The sequence below is a fragment of the Hibiscus syriacus genome, unplaced genomic scaffold (assembly GCF_006381635.1).
Source record: "Hibiscus syriacus cultivar Baekdansim isolate YM2019G1 unplaced genomic scaffold, ASM638163v2 tig00000142_pilon, whole genome shotgun sequence".
Lineage (NCBI taxonomy): Eukaryota > Viridiplantae > Streptophyta > Magnoliopsida > Malvales > Malvaceae > Hibiscus > Hibiscus syriacus.
In genome coordinates, this window is record NW_024061766.1 from 54010 (window position 1) to 66794 (window position 12785).

The window sequence follows — 12785 nt, forward strand, 5'->3', positions numbered from 1 at the left end:
AATGGATAAAATATCAATTTACCCCTTTTTTTCATATGTTTTCTTCTCTAAATCATCTTCTTCGCACCACGTCGCTTCCCTGCTTCATCTCTACCTTCATATGAAATATTTTTTCCTCTTTTGTTTGAAATATCATGATACAGAACTTAAATCTATATGAATTTAAGGAACAATTCAATTACTTCATATAACTATTAGACAAATGTAAGTTTTAAATATTTCCAAACTATACTTCTTTTTTTTCAAAAAAAAAAGGGTTAAATTAATATATACATTGACTAGAGAAGATGAAAATGTCCGTACGGATGATTCCACGAATAAAAGGGTGCATTCGAGAATTCAAAATTGCTAGAAACAGAGATCTGATGAGTTTTTTAATTATTAAAATCAATATCTTAGTTATGATGTGTAAACGATCAATTTCGTCATTTACATCGAACAATATTGACATTGGCCTATCGTGTTCATTTTATGTCGGCCTTGTTAATTATAAAATATTTTTAAACTATATTTTCCAAATTGTTAGTAATTGAAACAAAAAAGAAATTAGGGTTTGGATATATATCGATAACACATAAAATTAGGATTCCAGAAGGCTTGTGTAATAAGATTCTATGGAATAAGCTAACAACCCTAAATTGATATTGATAAACATTTAAATTAAGGAAAGGAGGAGGAGGAGGAGGAGGAAGAAGGTTATCAATTTCTTAAAGTGGTATATATATTACAATATTTTTGACAGAAAACCTAACTATGACTTGTATGGTTTCATATATTACAAAAAATATGGAAGGTGAAAAGTGGTCCGTTAGCAAAAAATAGGCAACCAAATCGAATAATTCCCCCCTGCAGAACTATAGTAACCCTTGTAAAGCAGTGGGAAAAGGTAGGTAAATTATTCCCAAAGGGAACTAGTCCCAAAGCTACCTGCTGTTAAGTTCTCTGTAACCCATATCTGATCAGAGAATCCTCCATAGAAATCTAGTGGTGGATACGCCCACCCATCTACCGAGTCAGGGAGTATAACTCGTTCCGCGAGTCGAAATTCCCATCTATGTTGGGTAACTGAACGATTTCACTCAGCTCCTCGGGTTCTTCCGAGGCATTGGACTCTGAGGGGGATGAAGATTCAGATACCAAAGACGACGACGACGAGAGGGTGTTGGAGTTGACCATTGAAGCAGCTTAACAGCGGCGGCTCGGATGTCACGGGGCAGTAATGAAACCGGACGTGGAAGCGAGTCCACAAGATCCGGAAAGTTAAGAATGGCGGCTTCACCTTTGATGGTCAAAGCAGCAACGTCGTGAGCGCGAGCCGCCATTTCTGCGGTGGGGAAAGTGCCGAGCCAAATTCGAGATTTCTTGCGTGGTTCACGAATTTCAGACACCCATTTGCCCCAACTCCTCATTCTCACTCCCCTGTAAACCGGATTTCCCCCCTCTTCCCTGGCTCTTTTAGCTTGGCTGCCAATTTCTGAAGAAGAAGAAGAAGAAGAAGATGCGTTTGAGTTATCATTGCTGCAACTCTCAGCTTCAGAAGATGAAGAGTGGTTTGGTCTTGTCATTAGGCTTTTCAGAGAGTGTCAGTTTGAGAATCTCCAATGCACACAATTTAAGGCTACAGAAAAGTAGAGAATTACATTGAATATACACAGAAAAACGGGGATGAAAGTTTACTGTGAGATGGAAAAAGAAAAGAGAAGCAAAAGGACGCTCCTTCCCAATGCGACCCTTAACCTACCATTATTTGAGATGGACAAAAACTTGTAAACAAAGTGCAAGAAAATTTTCAGAATATGCGAATGAACAGAGAGATGAGTAAAAGATAGAAAATAAGAACGGGAGAGGCTCATTTAAATTTGCGTCGGGTTTCATATGTTTAATATTATATTGGGTGTGGGACCAATAGAAGAATGGGTCATCTACACACCTTAACAACGGTGAAGGTCGTGGATACTGCACGCATATACAAATCCAAGTGTCCCAGCTGCAACGTTCTAATTCCAAACACTGGAGTTTGTCTCTTTAAGACCCTTTTGGGGTTTTCCTTCTTGTCTGTTTTTATTGTCGCATGTTTTATTAAAAGTTTATAATTTATAATTTAAGATTAAATTTATATTGAAATTTAAAATTGAAGTAACTATATCAGGTAAAATAAAATCTATACGACTTACATATAAAATAATGATTAATTTTTCTAAATTATCAATTAAATCGGCTAACCAACATTTATTGGTGTGTTAGTGTTTCACTTTCTGACCTGATTGTTTGTTTTGATATTTCTTTATTTTTCATCATCTCTCTTTCTTGTCGCTTAAATATGTCATCATATCAAATAGTTAAAAAATCAAATCAATATTTAATTAAAGATATCAAATCTTCTTAATGCAGTATGATTATATGAATTTTTGGTTTTATTTTATATAATGATCTTTTTAATGTTCTATAATGATTTTGTATCGCCTAAAATCGGGTTGACAATCTATTTAAATTTTAATGCATTGAAAGTTAATAATTTTAATGATTTAATATTATGCGTATATTTGGTAATTTAAAATAAATTTTATATACTGCAAATTTTAATAAAAAATGAGAAAATAGTTAAGTAAATAAAAATAATTTGTCATTCAATGTCAGTATTTATTTTATTCCGTTTAAATATATATTTTTCCATTAATTTGTATATTTATTAAATGATCTAATTATATTTTTTTATTTGATTTCAAATAAGATACTAAAATAATTATCCTAATATCTCTAATTTATCAAGTAACATATTAATTAAAATTATTTGAATCGATGTTAACAATATCTGGAAACCGAACAGATTGGGTTTTCATATGGTTTCATTTTAAACGTCTAAAACGCACAATATCTGGGCCTTTGTTTTTTTGGAGGGGTTAATTAACGAGTTAGAAATGGGCCTGGTTGGTAGGCCTGAGACTGAGCTAGATTCTTCAGGAGATCTCATTTCTCAGATGGAGTCTGATCGGAAAGTTGCCATTTTCAAAACAAAATATACAAATTAGCAGGCACTGGAAGAGCTCAAAACGGAGGCAAATCACCGACCAAACACACGGTAAAATGAGTGCAGGTAACTCAACAACATGAAAATAACTTTATTTTTTGTTTCTTTGATAATAATCTCTTCAAAATTTCCAGTTTATCAGTGTACTCCTTAAAATTGTCGTGTTCCTCTGCTCTTAGTTGTTGCCAGTTCCCATCGTTTTGAAGCTTATAAAAGAAACCTTTTCGTTGGGGTTATTTCGAGTCTGTTGCTTTCTTAGAACCCTTTATTTTCTCTGTCTTTGTTTAAATTGCTGGTTAGGTGTTCGATAAAAGTCCTCTGAAGATACTAGTTTTGTAGGTCCCCGAATTGTATAGCTCCTTTTCAAATACAACCAGTCCATCCATTTCTGTAATCATTCTATTTTTTCTTTTGGTGGAGTAATTGTGATTTGTGAAGTTGTTTTGGGGGCAGGAGGTGCATTTGGTGGGAATAGAGGGCTAAGACCAGTGCCACCTGAGAAAGGCATCTTCCCGTTGGATCATTTGCACGAATGTGACTCGGTGAACAATCTTGCTTTTGATTCTTGAACATCATTAAATTTTTTGTTGAAACAAGATTTTGAATGGGATGTCTCCTTTGTATATTTAACTTCAATGTTACCAACTTCGTTTTTGTAGGAGAAGAAAGAGTACCTTAGTTGCCTTAAAACTTCTGGCCACAAATCCGAAAAATGTAGACATTTGTCCAAGAAATACTTGCAGTGTCGAATGGAAAAGTAGGAAGCAATATGTATATGATTATATTTTTGATGTGATAAGCTTAAGGTATATGATGATGAGATTCGATGGAAATTGGTTCTTCTTTTCGACAGGAACTTGATGGCGAAACAGGACTTGTCGGAACTTGGATTTGGGAAGCCATCGGGGATGGAAGCTTCTCTCGGAGATTAATTGTCAGAAAAATGATGGATTGATACTCAATTTCTTGACATGTTTTTCTTCTTCTTCTTTGCTCATAGGAATGTCCCCCCAATTTATGTTTCAGAAATGAACGAAAATGATAAATTAAAGTATTTATTATACAATAATTTTCAGTTTGTATTCATTGACACCGTTAGTTTTAGATGCCAAAAATCAATAGAAATAACCAACAAATCATTTTATAAAACTTAAGTTAAATTCGTAACTAAATTAACTGACTCAGATAAATAAAAAGATATTAATTCAATGTTTAATTTGATCGGTTTTGGGTACAAGGAATAATATCACAAAGGACAAAGTGTGGTATATTTTTAAAGAAAAGACTGGCGGGAGACAAAACCTATGAAAGACAACACCATTAACCTGTAATTAAAAAAAATGATTTCTTTAAACTATCTACCTACTTACTTACCTCGGTGCCTTCGCAGCAACAAGTGCTGAAACTTTAATTTCTGCAGTTTTAAATGACTAACACACTTGTCCCTTTCTTCTCTTCTTTTGATTCTTCCATGGCCTTCCATTTGTTTCTTCAACTGCCCTGTTTCTCCTACTACACGTAAGTTCTCTCTCTCTCTTTTTCTCTTCCCCCATTTACGTCTTCAATGTTATTTACTCCTTGAAGCTATTACCTTCTCTCAATGGATTGAAGGATTGAAAACCAATATATATATTTGGTTTTTGTCGCCTTTGGCTGTGTCATATCTATAGTAATCTTTTAATCTGTTGCATCTGCTATTTACTTTTAACTGATTCAGAATATGCATTTTTATTTGATTGCTTTTGGTTTTATATGAAGTCGGTTCACTTTCTTATATATTATCTTATATAGAATTTAGAACCAAATATCGTACTGTAAATTATCCATCTGATTCATGTAATATACATTTTGGATAATTTAAAAAATACTTATCAAAAATCAAAAGGCTGAATTAATCGAAATGGAAGATTGGAAGCAATCCGATACTAATGGATTTGTTTGTTTGAGAAGTTGAACATATTATCTGTCACAGACAAACCTTTAAATCCTCTACTGGATGGAACTGGAAGCCTAGTTCAAGTGCATTACACGGTTCACAGTTCCTCCAAAGGTTACAGGGGAATCGTTTCATGGTAAATAAGAGCAATTTACTTGGATTGTGGTTTTCTGGTTACACTTCTACAAAGGGTATATCTAGAAGTCCGATGTCAGCAGTGTCATCTTCCCCTCCTTGTGATCCTTCTGATACTAGCAATGAGGCTCTTTTACCCAATGCTGATTCTCCGGCAATCGAATTCAATCGGGTGAGTTGTCTTGTTTGGGTATTACATGAAGCTGCCAGAAGCTTTTCCCTTGCAGTCGAGTCACTTGAGTTGGATGGAAGCAGTGCTGAGCTTGCAATGGCTTGGAATGGAAAGGATGTGCATCAATGGCATAAACGTATCGCTCATCGGGTATATGCTCAAAACCCCCAAATAAATAAAAACTAATTATGAGCCTTTACAATATATTTTTTTTAAAAGTCCAGAAATGTTACGTTTAAAGTAATGAGATTTTTTTTGCTGGAAACCACTTATTGACAGGTTAACCATATGGTGCAAAACTCTAGTGTTCTATTTGTTGTTTGTTCCTTGAACACCCATCACACGGATGCTTTTGAAGAACTGAGATGGGATATTTTTTTTGAATTATTAAAGAAAATGAATAATTGAAGAAGAATTATTGACTAATATGATTCCTCAGGTAGCTGTTTATGCTATGTTGAAAACGGTTTTCGAAGTGGAGATATTGCTATCTCAGGAACGTCATAACAATCCATCCCCAGTTAGAAAGATGTAAGTTTTTTTCGAACTGCTAGATCACACTCAGATAGTGTTTGTGCTAGTACCCGCAGAAAACTTCCCAAGAAACTCTATGTTTCTCTGACCATGGCCAAGTCTACTGTCTCAGTTTCCTAATTATGCCCGGTGAAAGTGGTACTTAGCAGCTCTACTGTTTTGTTTTCCCATTTACTTCAGCTTGACTGCAGAGACGGATTTGTTAGAGGAGTTCATTGAAAGTCGGTTGAAATTGAGACATCCGGAATTGGTACAATGGTTCAGAGTGGTGGAACTTCCAAGGATGACAGGATATTTCATTCCATTGTTAAAGAAATGGTCTACGGAGTATGCAGGAAGGTTTGCTCAAAATACTTCTTTGCTTTCAACCAAAAGTACTTTTTCTTCCCTATAGGAGTATTGAAACCCTCCCTACTTATTAACTCCGTCCCTATGGTAAATGTGAAATAGATTCATATGTTTATTTCTCCACACATCCTATAATTTTACCTTTGAATAAATCATTGATTATCCTGCAACCTGTGGTTTAACCTAAACACAAGAATATTCAGTGGTGTTGCAGGAATTATTGTGGCTATTAGCTGCTGTGCTGCTGTAGAGAAATTATGTTCTGAACATATCTCTTTTCCCTTGTCTAAAATATCAGTAGACGATGTTATAGTGAAGCTTATGGATCTTTCACACGGTATTGTTTCGGTCGACAAATTACACCAGTTAGCCACTGAGGCAGGATTTGAAACCTGTTTCCTGTCACATTTTGGTGCAAAGGTTCTGTCTAGCAAGAAGAGTGATGAGATAGAATTTTGGATAGGGTTGGCTCAGAGGAAACTCTCAGTAGCTTTCACCAAAGAAACCATGATCCCAGGCAAATTAGCATTTAACAGCAAGGTCTGTCTCATGATTCCCCAATATTTTAGTTTTTCGGCAGTTTAAGTTGTTATAAACATTTGATTTTAAAACTTTGATAGGTTCAAGCAGATAACTTGGCTACATTAGGACTTTTCGCATATCTAGGAAGGAAGACTAGATTGATTTTATCACAGTTGCGTATAAATGATCTTGATGAGCTGGTGAAGGACTTCCTGAGGTAAAACGTGTCATGATTTCGTTGACTCCTGATTACTGCAACTCATCATTCAAATATGCTATAAGAGTTGTAGTGCTTTGGGTGCAGCTATTTGGAGTGCGGCTGCCTTTTCATTTACCCGGAATTCTCTTTCATATCATTTTACCAATTCTTCATGGAGGTTAGTTTTGTACGCCCCAGTTGGAAATGCCTGACACTGGCCTTTTCATTTCCCCATAGAGTTTGTCAAGAATTCTTGTACTATAATCTCACCCTCTATTCCTGACTTAGAACATCACATTGAACTATGAGAGTGAATCTCTAACCTACATTTTTCCGAGACTCGAATCAAATCTAACCTGAATGCTAAAATTATACATACAGGTAGTAACTGATGAAATTGGATGGCTTGAATTTTATGGAAATAGTTCTTGCAGTAGCAATTATGGAAAAAGGTCCAAGCAGCATGCAATACAAGCAGAGAAAGAAATCGAATTATCAAATGTTTTTACTGTTTGCTATGATGTTTTTTCTGGGTTTGCGCACTTCAGCCGCTCAGCTCAGCAGCCCTTAGATTCTCACTTGTTAGCATTCTTGCTCCAGAGGTTGCCAATAATCTTTCTACCAATGATATTTGAGCTTATTGTTTTTTTAGTAAATTCAGTTTTTAAGATTTGTTATCGGAAATTTTCAGCCAAAGGTTGTTATCTTTATGTCTGGAAGATTACTGGGCTGCTTACGATAGAGCAGGGTATGTTGGTTGTTTCATACGGCATTCCCCGGGTGTTTTCCACGGTAGAATGAGCTATGTACTAAAAGAATACATTATTGAGCTAATATTGAAATATCTAGCAGGGAAGCGTTAAACTTGGGTGCCACTAAGCATGGACCATCTACAGGAGCAATTGGCACAACCCAGTTTTCAATGGCCTTGAAAGCAATGGTAGAGGAATCTCAAATTGATGACTTTGGACATTTTTGTCTGCCGAAAAAGGTACAGATTCTACATTCAGATATGCGATGTTATGCCATTTCCTTTTACAATAAATTCCATTTGGCAGCTTCTTGTATATTTGAAGGAAAACAAAATTGGTGAGATCCTGTATGACTGTAAGTAAGATAAATACAGTTCAAGCAATGTTAGTTGACTCAGAATCTAACAATCCCATGAACATAAACCTTTCTCCTATCTGGAAATAACTAAGGAAAAATTGGTGTTTTGCATGTCGAAGCTGCAATAGTATTGTGGGAGACCAGATGTGGTCATATGAACAGTGATGACAATACTAGGTAAGATGAGCAACAAAGTTCAGTTCAAAGGTGGACCAATGAGATAGGTTCCAGTAGGAGCAGGGTTAAGATGATGATAAAGCCATAAAGGTATTAAAGAATGTAAATGCCATCGAATTTAGCATGAGGCACGGAAGTATCAGATGAGCAATGTGGCAATGCCTCGTCTCAGTTGTCCAGATCTCTTATAGTTTTCCCATTCGCAAGCCTGAAGCAGGATTTTTATTTATTCCTTCTACCGTGCAACCATCTCTAACAAAGAAGAAAAGCGTCACAAACCATGAAACTTCATTTACTAATGCAAAATCGATATGCAACCCTGAAACCAACAATGCCGCTGAGCAAATTGACTTATTTAGTCTCTATTTTGACAGGTAGTTTTGGGAGATTGCAAAAATCCTATGCGAAACCATTTACAGTTTTTCTTTTGCTATTGATAGCTGCAGCACATCAGTTCAGCCAGCAAAGAAAAGATAACCTTTGCAGAGGGAACTGACATCTCCAAATCAAATATCCTGCATGAGAGTTTAATTAGAAAATACTGCACCAAATTGATCGCTTCAAGTCATGTAAGTCCCATAATGCTTCTTGTCCCTGAAAAGAGTGATACCAGATCTTTATGCTTCGAGCATTAATAGTCAAATAATGTTTGCAGGACGTATGGTTGGGAACTCAGTTGCTATTTGTCGACATCACATTTTCCCTGGAGCTACTTGCAAAGCAATTGCGAGGCCAGAAGGTCACAGACAGAGAAAAAAGGAAGTTAAAAAGAACATTGAACGATATTGCTACACTTATCCCTGTTACAGTTCTAATGCTCCTTCCTGTAAGCAGTTTAACTCCTCTCACCAATGCTTTCATCAATCGTACGATGATTACCCCCTATTATAAACTCTTATTGTTAAATTCTTTACCATCAACAGAACCATACCTATGTTTGACATTCACCCTCAAGTCTGAACAACATGGAATAGCTTATGTCATTTTCTTTTACATATTTTAATGGTCAGGTATCACCTGTAGGCCATGCAGCAATGCTAGCAGCAATCAACAAGCACATACCATCTTTGGTAAAGACGTCATTGTTGGCTCGTCTTCTATTTTACTAACCCATTTTAAACTTCGTGCTAAGCCCTTCATTTACTTCCATAATTAGATTCCATCACCATACACTTCTGAGCGTTTGGATGTTGCGAAACAACTGAAAAGAACAAAGAAGATGGAAGTTACATCGTGGAGCAACCTTGAAGACACTACATCTTAAGTATTTGTCAGTCTAAACTACTTTTTTTTTGGGTAAATTTATAAACTACCTATTTGATACCTCAATTATTCTCGTTGTGCTGTTACAAATTATTATTTGAAAATAGCAAATTGTTGGGAAAAAAACAAATTTATTCTCTTTTCAATTTCATTTTATAGAATGATATTTGCCATGTGTTTAGATAATAATGATAACTTCCAATGTTCATAACAAAATGAATTTTTAATTGAATTTCCATATGGAAGAAAATAAATGCCAGGAAATTTAATCATTTATTTTGTATCATTTGCATTCTACAACAAATTCTTGGAAACGCGAAATGCTGGTAGCATAAAACCCTAAATCAATTTCACATGGAACATACCTTTATTAAGCTAAAGAAGGAAAATTGAGACAACATTTGCAGGCATTTCAACTTTTAACAGATCAAAAGATAGTAGAAATCTGGAAAAGGTCAATACAACTTCATTGCTTCATAGAGTTTTTGAGCAAGATCTGCCGTTCACGTACATTGCCTCCCAACAAACATCTTCTCTACAAAATTGTAGCACATCCTTTCTAATTTAATGGTATTCCTCACATAGATTACAAGCAATGCAATGGTCAAGGATGCTTGTGATATCACTGCTTCATTACTTAAAAAGACATTACCATCATTCAAGACCATACCTTACACTGTCCTCTTTGGATCACGAGCGGCTGCAAGATGGTCCTGCAAAACAAAAGCCAGATTCAGATTAGATTATCAGGTATAATCCACAAATAGCTAAACAACATAGAAAATGCTAGAGCTTAGAACTTGCCAAAATAAAATCAAATGCTCTGGTGTCCTCTTTCTTGGAACTTTTCAGCACTGAACTAGCCATTTGAGCTGGAAAATTTGACTGGAAAATATCAGGCAGAGGCGATCCTCCATTTAATCCACTGGGTGCATGATTAATCCCAACATTTTGTGCATTAAGATTACCAAAGTGTTGTAAGTTAGACATTGTAGCAAGCAATTGCTGCTGAGCAAAGAAACACCCATAGCATCATAATTCATAGGCTGAGAAGAAAAGGTTGGGTTCAACATTATTCCAAGAGGAATGGCATATGGCATGATTCTGAAGGAAACATTGGGTTTTTACTCATCCTAGTGGCTTGAGAACCAAGGATACCGCTCAAAGCATCATTAGAAGCTTGATGGCTAGAATGAGTGTTGATGTTGGCAAATCTATTTTCAGGGGCCTCAGAAGTGATTCCTTTCTGCTCCGAATTAGATAGATTCTCAGTCATTGACAAGCAAGCTATTAAATCATTAACAGAGTCCTTTTTAATCTCTGCTTTGAATGGAGCTTCAGAAGTGGTCCCAAAGATATCAATTAGTTCAGATTTTTCATTTGCAGCCACATGATTACCACTGACAACTGACTCGCCATCTATTGTCATCCCAGAGAAGAGATCCTCCACATTTTCTCTACTCTCATTAGTGTGAAATGAGACACCTGCAAAGGGATCATCATCATCATTCTGTTCAGTGGCACCAAGACCAGCATCTATACCATCTCCAAATAAGTCATCAATAAGCTGGGTTCTGGTCATATTTGCAGTATTTTGATTATTTGGGTCTTTTGAGGAAGCATCTTGTCCATCATAATCATCTAGATCACCAGTGTCTATCAGGTCAGGCCTTCGAACAGGAGTGATCACAGGCTTTAAAGATCTTTCTGAATTACTACCAGCCAAATCTGCCTGTTCCCTGTTCAAAAGGATCAACACCTGTTTACTAAGATCACATATATATGTCAACTTCTGCATCGATTCCGTTCACGCAGAAAATAATATCTTACCAGCTATAAATCAGCATCAGAATACATAATAACTAATCAAACTCATATAACATTAAGGGTCATGATAATTAAAGTAAAGATTAAGCACACTGAACATACAAAGATCATGAATATTGTCATGTATGATGAAGGGTAATAAAAAAAGCAACTGAATTATAATGTGACTGCTGCAAGAACCAATCCTAAAACAGCTTGATCTAGCAAAACAGAGAGAGAAAGAGAGAGGAGAAAACCATACAATCATGGCACCAACAAACATCGTTCAAGACTAGTCCTTAAACTGTAAAAGAACGATGTTTATCTGGTTAAAGTAAAAAAAAAAATTGACTAACATAATTACCTTGTTGGCCTTCTCTCTGACAGAAGCTTGGGGAGACTCGGAACATCTCAAAACAATATCCTTATTCTCAGTAAAGTAAGAAGCCACAATTACAAAATGCTCATCTTCCTTTCTCCTCAAAATGGACTCAAGCACACACATAGCTTTCATGCAAACCTGACAATAAAAAAATTCTTGTTGAGGTTAAAAAAATAAGTGAAAAAATGCTCCATTCATTATTTTGGAAGATATCAATATAGAATTATCACCAATATGAAACATGTTTCATGATTGTCAAGTGGTCGAGATGATAATCACTTAATCAGTTGGGTGGATTACCTGCGTAGAGCTAAGTAACCCCCACCCCCTGTGGCCTTGTCATTAAATGATTGGATACATAGAAGCAAAGAGTTACCTGCCACACCGGAGAAAGAAGCTTAGATTCAAGGGCATGACTTAAAGCCAATGCATCGAGCTTTGCAGCCTCCACGAGGAAAGCCTGAATGGCATCGCTAGTAGGTTGTAGACGTACACCAGATGTAACTATGGTTTCCAACAATTTTTCTTCACGAGTTTTAGGCTCTGAATGATTTGAGCTAGATTCCATACTTGTTTCTGCCTTTAATACTCTCGAATCCTGGCCCCAAGGTCCACTAGAAGTATTCTACGAAACCCCTCGAGTGTCATTGTGCAATTCAACTGTATCATATCTATTAGAATGGTCAATTTCTGTAGTTAACGACCTTCGAAGGGTAGGACTTCTGTAGTTTCCATTATCATTCTTTCTAACTGAATGACCCTGAGTGAAACTACTAATCCCCTGCTTGATAGAAGCACTTCCAATACCGATTACCTCACTTGGGAGTAATTTTTTCTGATTCCAATGGCATTTCGAAGTTTTTGTTGCCAAAATCCTTCAATTCGTTTGTTGAAGTCATCTGCTGGAGGAGACTTATTAAGTTCTTCTAATATTTAAGAAATGGACTCATGAGCTGTTTCCCGCGCGGCCTTATTAAGTGTATCCCCTTCAAAGGATCCGGCTGCCCCTTGTAATGAAATAACTGCCGTACAGCTACTGAGTTCCTCTGCATCTCTCTCCTATACTCCACACCAGACTTTCCCACTGCATATTTTATCAGCCTCAAAGCCTACAAAAATCCTGCCACCCGCTGAGTATCACGTTTGAATAGTTCAAAATTATGACACACGTGC

General features: G+C 36.2%; 3 protein-coding genes and 2 pseudogenes across 6 annotated transcripts; 3 read left to right on the forward strand and 2 right to left on the reverse strand.

Moving 5' to 3' along the window:
- Window positions 1-739: 739 nt before the first annotated feature.
- LOC120133175 lies at window positions 740-1638 on the reverse strand (annotated as a pseudogene).
- A 1358-nt stretch (window positions 1639-2996) lies between these two features.
- LOC120133267 (cytochrome c oxidase assembly protein COX19-like) lies at window positions 2997-4032 on the forward strand. Its single transcript, XM_039149904.1, has 4 exons — window positions 2997-3094; window positions 3482-3570; window positions 3688-3785; window positions 3882-4032. Exons 1-4 carry the CDS (start codon window positions 3085-3087, stop codon window positions 3958-3960), a joined length of 276 nt encoding a protein of 91 aa, XP_039005835.1. The 5' UTR covers window positions 2997-3084; the 3' UTR covers window positions 3961-4032.
- Window positions 4033-5080: 1048 nt separating this feature from the next.
- Window positions 5081-7737, forward strand: LOC120133454. The gene is made up of 8 exons (XM_039150061.1): window positions 5081-5421; window positions 5711-5802; window positions 5986-6144; window positions 6357-6693; window positions 6774-6892; window positions 6966-7052; window positions 7423-7476; window positions 7566-7737. The coding sequence occupies exons 1-8, from the start codon at window positions 5098-5100 to the stop codon at window positions 7735-7737; spliced, it is 1344 nt and encodes a 447-aa protein (XP_039005992.1). The 5' UTR covers window positions 5081-5097.
- On the forward strand, window positions 7187-9430 carry LOC120133743 (LETM1 domain-containing protein mdm28, mitochondrial-like). Of its 4 annotated transcripts, none has more exons than XM_039150398.1 (6): window positions 7187-7476; window positions 7566-7865; window positions 8608-8730; window positions 8817-8987; window positions 9172-9231; window positions 9318-9430. In XM_039150398.1, the coding sequence occupies exons 2-6, from the start codon at window positions 7797-7799 to the stop codon at window positions 9423-9425; spliced, it is 531 nt and encodes a 176-aa protein (XP_039006329.1). In that variant the 5' UTR covers window positions 7187-7476; window positions 7566-7796; the 3' UTR covers window positions 9426-9430. The 4 variants fall into 4 exon arrangements, 3 of the variants coding, with proteins under 3 accessions (XP_039006329.1, XP_039006219.1, XP_039006276.1); XM_039150288.1 differs by having other exon boundaries at window positions 7189-7476; window positions 8602-8730; XM_039150345.1 differs by having other exon boundaries at window positions 7189-7476; window positions 7572-7865; window positions 8602-8730.
- A 487-nt stretch (window positions 9431-9917) lies between these two features.
- LOC120133552 lies at window positions 9918-12721 on the reverse strand (annotated as a pseudogene).
- Window positions 12722-12785: the final 64 nt, after the last annotated feature.